Source organism: Boeremia exigua (genome assembly GCF_020726555.1).
Source record: "Boeremia exigua strain MPI-SDFR-AT-0100 chromosome Unknown C7974scaffold_22, whole genome shotgun sequence".
In the NCBI taxonomy this organism is placed as follows: domain Eukaryota; kingdom Fungi; phylum Ascomycota; class Dothideomycetes; order Pleosporales; family Didymellaceae; genus Boeremia; species Boeremia exigua.
The window spans coordinates 1-8,372 of NW_025763539.1; the positions used below are offsets into that span (position 1 = coordinate 1).

Here is an 8,372-nt window from a genome sequence, read left to right on the forward strand (position 1 = left end):
GGTCCTGCAGTACGCCGTTGCGGTGCCGAATCGTCGTGATCTCCGATCCCCTCCCCGGCTGCCCTGACGTGACGTGCACGCTGCAGAGCAGCAGTTCCAAGAAGCGATCCATCTGTCGCATGTACTGCCGCACCGCCTTGACGCTCCACTGCCCGTCCGCACGCGTTAATCGCAGCCCGCCCGCTGTAGTCATCGCTCTCCTAAGCATCCAAGCCAGCCCGCCTTGCAGTTTGCGTTCGCACTGGAGCGGTCGACAAAATACGTCGCGCGGTTTGTGTGAACCGTGGACGTTCGTCGACGACCTGCACTTCAATCAATAGGTAACAACCGCCTCTGCCTCGCCGTCCACCCAGAAAGCTCCCCACAAGCCATCGGCTCTGTTTCAGCCAACAAGTCCTAGGCGTCCATCTGGCAGATAGCGGTGTGATGACATCGTTCCGGTCCTTCAGCATAGAACGCTTGCTTGTCCTCTGAACCAGTAAGTGCGTTGCCTGAGTTGCCGGCCGTGAGTCCAATGTGTTTGCCGTACGCCAGCATGCTGATCATCTCGCTCATCGGGCTGAACGTGCCGTCTGCTAGCTGCTTGTGCCGCGTTGCCAGAAAACTGTCGCGGTCTTCTTCTGTCTGCGTGTCGCGCTGCCCTCCTGGGAGGCAGCTTCTCTAGAGCGAGCACCCGCACGCAGTACACCATCCCCGCCAGCATGTACGAGTAGTTCTTTGCGGTCCGCAAGCGGCCCGTGTCTACATCAATCCCAAGCACTGCGAGAAACTGAATCAAACCAGTAGACAAACGCCACGGGATGATACGTCGTGAAGATGAACAAGCTGATAGACGCAAGAAGCGCCTCCGTCTGAGCGCCTCTGTCGTCGCCATCTAGCGCGTCCCACAGCCTGATCGCATACAACTTCTGCTCAGCTGTCCACGTGAAGAGCTCGCGCGTGTCCTTCATCATGTCTGGTGCCTGTTGACTGCGTGTCCTGCGCCGGGGCCGCGGGCTGTCGTCGTCAGCCTCACTGCCTTCCGCTTCGTCTTCGCTGTCTTCGTCGCTGCTCAACGCCGCACTGCTTTCGGATCGAGCAGCTGTGTCGCGCTGCTGTCGGAAACGCATAATCCGCTGCTCTTCATCTCCTAGCACGCGTAGATAGAAGCAGACAAACCTCACTATATAGCTTGCGTACACAGCCTGACTCTCTGGGTTCTGCAGTCGCCCCAACGGCCGCACGTCGATCTCGCTCTGCTTTGCGCTCCGCAGCCAGCGCCTGAGTTCTTGCGGAAGCGTAGCCAATCCCTTAACGCTTCTCTCAATCAGTCCCTCTGCCAGCTGAGCAGCTAGCTTGAGCTTGTGTTCGCTCCGATCGGGAGCCCGGGCTTGATGGGCCAGATGAACAAGATTTCGATCCTTGAAGAACGCCAACCAGCCTGTCCGCTTGAACCAGCCTGTCTTGTCTGTTTTCGCGGCCTCTTCTAGCGTTTGCAGCTCTTCCTCGACTTCTTGTTGTGTCAGTTTATACTCAGCAAGCTGCCTCTGAACTGCAACCTCGACGTTGTCGTTTAGAGCATTTTCGGCTACCGCTGAATCAACAACAAAGTATCGCTGTAAACCCCCTGTGCGGAAAAAGCTCTGTACTTTGACAGTGTGATAGAGCGCGCCTCTTTCTCCTAGCCAAGCTTGCTGGTGATCTTTCTTACAGTGCATGCGCATTGTGTCCTTGTTGATAGTGATGAAGCTGCATGTCTTGCACTGCAGCCCGTCTAGCGGTTTCCCAAGCTCTTCTATCGGTCGCGCCGGCTCATCTGGAAGCTCAACGTCTGCTGCATCAACTAGCGCGAATTGATTGAAGCGTTCAACAACTTGTTTTCGAGTTGCAGCGGGCACACTGTGATGCTGCAAGAGATGCGTGTTAAGATTAACAACAGCAGTGTAATGCTCCCTGCATACTAAAACACCAAACTCTTGCAAAAAGCAAAGAATCTTATCGCAATTGTCAAGCGATACTTGCAAGCCTCTTTTACGGCGTTGTGCGCTGCTGCTTGTTGTGTTAACTCGCTCTTGCGGTGTTGACAGACGGCTGTCCCACACTAGCTCCATCGTGAGCCCTAAGTTAACCCCAAGTTAACCCTAACCCTGCTGTATCAGTAGATCTGTAATTTGTTGAAAAACAACAATACCGGCGCAATATTCAGACGCGTACAAGACGACTTTGTATGAGCGAAATTGCTGTGCAGTGCTTTGTTTCTGATGAGTTGGGTACATGAAGTTTGACGAGTCGCCTCCTTAATTTTAGTGCGAAACCCTAACGCTAAGCGATATTAAGCTAATTTTGCTGCGAGAAGGGCCTCTCTCGTCACCTCATATTGGATAGGGCCTCTCTCGTCACCTCATAGTGGATAGGGCCTCTCTCGTCACCTCATATTGGATAGGTCTAAATTACCTATTTTTAATAGCACTAGCCTTAATAATAAAATATTTTGCAGCTTCTAGTATAAAAGAAGCTCTATACTATTACTATATTATAGAGTAAGCTTTTCTCTCCTATCTAAGCTTACTAGTATTTTTCTTATAATACCTATATATCTTATTTATTAATAGTAATCTAGCTATATATCTTGCACTATATACATTAAGTAGCTCTCTAAGCTTATCTAGTAGCTATATAGGCTTATCTAGGAGCTTAATTAACTTAGAGTAATTAGTTTTAAATTAACTAAAGTACTTAAGTATTTATTACTATAGTATAGTAGATATAGTATAGTATTTATAGAGATATATATCTAGACTTACTATAACTAATAGTATTACTTATAAATAATAATACTAAAGTCTTTAAGAAGCTAAATATACTATTATAGTTACTAAGTATAAGCTACTATAGCTACTTATAGAAGTTTAGTATACTACTTATAAATTTACCTATTAGAGTACTATTACTTAGCTATTTTATATAAGCTCTATTATATAGAAACTTTAACCCTACTTACTAAAAACATACATATTTTACTAAAGTTATAGACTAAATATTAGTATTACTATATAAAGTATATAGAAATTAAGTTTATATAAGATATTTTTTAATCTAAGTAAAATTAATTATAATTAGAGGTATTAAAGTTATATAAGAAACAAATAAAGTATACTCTTAATTAAGTAAAAACTCTAATACTAAACCTATTTACTATAATTTAGTATTCTTTATATACCTTTATATTAGGTAAAACTACTACCTACCCCTTTTCTTTCTAATAGTTTATAGGCTCTCTTCTTTCTATATAGCTTTTAGGGCTTTTTTTTTCTTTTACTATGCTTCTTATAATATCTAATAGGCCTTTTTTAATACTTAATAAACTTTCTTAAACTCTCTACTTTAATAGGGCTACTAAAATAGGTAATAGTTAATAGTTATAGGTTTATATTATAGCCTCTATATACTTATATCCTATTATAACTTTAACCTTAAATATAGATAACTCTAACTCTAGTTTATCTCTTAACCTAATTATCTCTTACCTTTTACTTTTTCTCTTCTCTTTATACTTTATAATATCTAATAGGTTTACTACCTACCTCTTTTCTTCTCTTACTCTCTTCTTATTAACTACCTTTCCTTCTCTCTTCTACTTCTAACTTAATACTTACTTTTTCCTATTATTAACTTTCTCTTCTTCCTCTCTACTTTCTTATAATACTTAATATACCTACTATCTACCTTCTCTTATATATTATAGCCTTTTTAGTTTACTACCTTTTTAGTTTATAAGTATATCTCTCTACTACTTATTATACCATATACTCTTAGATAAGTTTCTATTATACTCTTTTTAACTACTCTTCTTTACTATACTCTTATAACTTCTAGCCTAGTTATATACTTTTATTTAGCTCTATATATAGCAGTTATTTATACTTTTAAGTATAAGTAACTCTAATCTTAACTTTAACCTATATCTAGCTCTAAACCTAATTATTATATAAATCTTATAGGCTTCTACTTACTCTCTACTTTCTACTTTTTTCTTATACTTCTTAATAGCTTAATACTATATCTCTACTATCTACTATCTACTACTAATAGTAGACCTTCTTAGCTTATAAGTCTCCTTACCTTTACTTTACTTCTTTCTATACTTCCTCTACTCTTAAACTTCTCTTTTCTATACTTTTATAGGCTTAGAGATATTTTATAGGCTTTTACTATACTCTACTAATATAGCTAACCCTAATTCTATACTAACTTATATACTAGCCTAGACCTAACTCTACTATTATTTCTTTTTTTCTTTCCCTTGCCTTAATAATAGCCTTCTACTACTATCTAATAGCTAAATATCTATTCTATCTTTTCTTCTATATAACTATACTATTATATTACTATTTATTAATTTTTACTTCCTTAATTCTTGCATATATATATATAAGTTAGCTAAGCGTCTCTAAGATATATAACCTTAGTTTAGCCTTAATACTAATACTAGTCTATCTCTACTACCTATACTCTATTATACTACTAATAAATAATACTACTTTAATTACTACTACTATTATATTACTAAAAAACTTCCCTTATATACTCTATACTATTTCCCTAGCTATGCTATTTACTCCTTCTAGTCCCCTCTAAGCTCTCTATTATACCTATACTACTCTTAAATAATCTAAAACCTTAATCTAGCTCTACTACTATTCTTGCTAATAGTATTACTATATTTAGCTATTAATATTACTTCTATATATCTTCTGCATTATATAGTACTTCTAACTAACCTAGCACTATTAGAGCTATAACTACTACTTTAGTTATAAATCCCTTATTAAAATATATCTAGCTCTATACTTATTATGCCTAGGTATATAGTATACTATATTATTTTATACTACTACTACTTAGTTATACTAGTAATATTTAGTATAGTATGCTATATACTTATTATATAGCTTATCTATTAGTTTCTCTACCTACTACTACTCTATACTTGCCTCCTACTATATTATGCTAACTATATACCCTTTTTTTATATTAGTTATACCTAGCTATCTCTAAGTTATTATACTTACTACTTACTATCTAAGTAGCTACTTATTAGCTCTTATTAATACTTACTACTAATAATAAATATACCTATACCTATATATCTAAGTTATTACTCTTCTACTTATTATTTACTTTACCTTGCCCTACTCTACTAGCACTATAGAATCTACTCTTTTACTAGCTTACCTTCTATACCTACTCTCTTATATAGTTAATTATACTCTATAGTATCTCTATATAGTATAATATAATTCTAGAAAAGTCTATACTTATACCTAGTACTAATATTACTACTATTAGCCCTCTTTTTTTTAACTACTACCTTAGTTAATCTCTATAGTTAGGTATGCTAGCATAATAGTACCTATACTCTAGCACCTTAGCTAGCTCCTTATATGCTACTTACTATAATAGTATACTATACCCTTTATACCCTCTACTAAGTAGTAGCTACTACTACTATTAATAAATTACTACTACTATTTTCTATACCTTGCTATACTTATACTATAATATATAGTACTATATATTTAGCTATATAGTGCTTACCTAGATATAGATTATTATATAGTATTAGTATACTTATTACTAGCTTATCTTTCTATACTAGTAGAAGTATTGCTATAAGTAGTATAATTAGATATAGCAGTAGCTATAAGTTTTTAGCTCTACTAGCTTTAGCTACTAGTTACTTAATATAAAGATAAGATAATACTTATCTACTACTACCTACTATAGTAGCTTTTACTATTAGTATATTTATATACTCTATAAAGTTACTATTACTTCATATACTAGCTATATTTATACTAACTACTATACTTACTAGGTTCTCTCTCTATACTTCTACTTAATATAGTTAATACTATACTTTTATATAGCTAACTAAATTCTTAATTAGTACTTAATATAGTACTATAACTACTATTACTAGTATCTATTAAGTAAGCTAGTATACTAAATAGTAAGCTCTTACCTCTACTTAGTAGTATAACTACTAGTAGCATCTACCTATCTATTACTATATATAATACCTACTCTTACTTAGCTAACTTAAAGCTAACTTTCTTCTAAACTAAGTATCTACTATATTACCTTATGATAACTATCTCCTTTATATACTAACTTAAAATAGCTTCTACTACTATATAAGCTCTTACTCTTCCTTCTCTCTTCTTCTTCTTCTTTTTTTTCTTCTTTAGTGCTATGATCTTTCTCTACTTATCTACATAAGTCTATATTACTTATCTATATCTTCTCCTATAGTGCTTAATACCTCTCTAGCCCTAAGAAGCTATAACTATATTACTAAGTATCTAGAATACTTAATTAAGTATATACTAAGATATTTTATAATATTAATTAGTATACTAGTTACTTACTTCTATTACTATTATTTATATTCTATAGCTCTATTAAGTTCTCCTCTCCTTTATCTACCTTAGCCTCCTCTACCTTACCTATCTTATCTAGATAGCCCTTACTAAATACTAGCTCTACCTTCTCTCTCCTAATTCTAATAGTAGTATACTAGTAGTTAAGTATATAGCTTTACTTTAATTCTCTTACCTATCTTATACTATAGTGCCTATATTAGTTAGTTAGTCTCTTATAGCCTATACTTATCTACTTATATATAGTTACTAAAGCTACTACTAAGTATATTATAGTTAAGTACTCTTAAAATAAGTATAAGTATATTAAATATATAACTATTACCTATTCTAGCTATAGTAGTAAGAAGTATAGTACTACCTTTAGCTTATCCTACTATAACTATAATATAATATTAGGTAACTATTATTACCTACCTATTAATAATAAAGATATTATAGTTCTATAGCTACTTATTCTAAAAGCGCATTATTATTACTTCTAACTCTCACCTAGCTACCTAGATATATATATATAGTAAGTAATAGTATTAAGAATAGTCTATATATATAAGTACTATCTAAACTTATATTCTACTTACTCTACTTAAGTATAGTCTATAGCCTTCTCTATTTATTTACCTATATAAGTATCTATTATAGCCTACTACTAAGCCTATTTCTAGCCTACTTTATAATAAGTACTAGCGTTTTATAAATAAGATATTATTATAACCTTACCTAGCTTAATAGTAAACTAGTCTTCCCTCCTTGCTATCTAGTATAGTTCCTGCTATAGCATTTACTCTACCTCTATAACTATATCCTGCGCTATCTTCTAAAGTAGCTAATATATACCTACTAGCTATATAAGTAGAAGATCTTCTTATCCTTTAACTAGTATATATTACTATATTACCTGCCTTAGCGCAACGTACTTATTATATACTAGTATATTAATTATCTTACTTATTAGGCTATATAAGCTATTAGCTAGATACTATTCTTACTACTAAGAATAGCTACTAGTTATTATTAGTCTACTTATTATAGTATATAGATAGTAGTTGCTCTTTATACTAAGCATATATATAGTATACTATGCTAGCAAGTATATATAAGTAATTCTTTACTATATATAAGTAGCCTAGCTCTATATTAATGCCTAGTATAGTAAGAAAGTAAATAAGCCTATTACTAAGTAGTTTACTACCTATTAAAGTAAAGAAGAATGCTATAAGTATATTAAGCAATACCTATATGAAGCACCTTAATTACTACTCTCTAGAGTATTCTATAGCTATATTACCTATAAGCGCTATAAGCCTTACTAATAGAATAGTTTATGCATATCCTTTATATAGTCTATTTTTTTCTTTCTATACTATAGATAATAGCTACTGCTATTACTTCTAGTATTATCTTTTAATACTTAACTATACTAACTATACTAACTATAAGCTAATATAGTGCTATTTATATACTACTATAATTACTTTTCTCTTTATCTCTTCCTTCTCTTTATCCTCTTCCTCCTCTTTATTCTCTTCCTCCTCTTGTCCTTTCCTTTTTCTTTATCTTCTTCTTACTTCTTTAATTATTATACCCTTCCTTATTACTATTATTACTTGCCTTACTCCTACTTTATTATAGCTTAGGCCTCTTTATTAGTAATATATAGAAAGTAGCATATAATCTAACTATATAGCTTATATAGTAAGCTTAACTCTCTATATTCTATAGTTAAGTAAGTAGTTATAAGTCTAGATATTATACCTTGCACTCCTTAACACTATCTTAACTCTTAGTCTAGTATTAATAGCCTCTATATATCCTCTCTATAGCCCCTTAACTAGATATAGCAGCTAGCTATAGCTTTACTTACCTTAATTAGTAGTTAGGCCTAATATATAACATATGCTAGATTATAGCCTATAAAGTGCTCTAGCTAGCCTATCTACTTAAACTAGC

At 33.9% G+C, this 8,372-nt stretch overlaps 1 protein-coding gene across 1 annotated transcript; it reads right to left on the reverse strand.

The window, feature by feature from the left end:
* Positions 1-7,480: 7,480 nt before the first annotated feature.
* Positions 7,481-7,657, reverse strand: C7974DRAFT_324259 (uncharacterized protein; the record flags this gene model as incomplete). The annotated part of the gene is made up of 1 exon (XM_046138951.1): positions 7,481-7,657. A coding segment is annotated over one exon (177 nt), but the record flags the coding sequence as incomplete, so codon positions are not given.
* Positions 7,658-8,372: the final 715 nt, after the last annotated feature.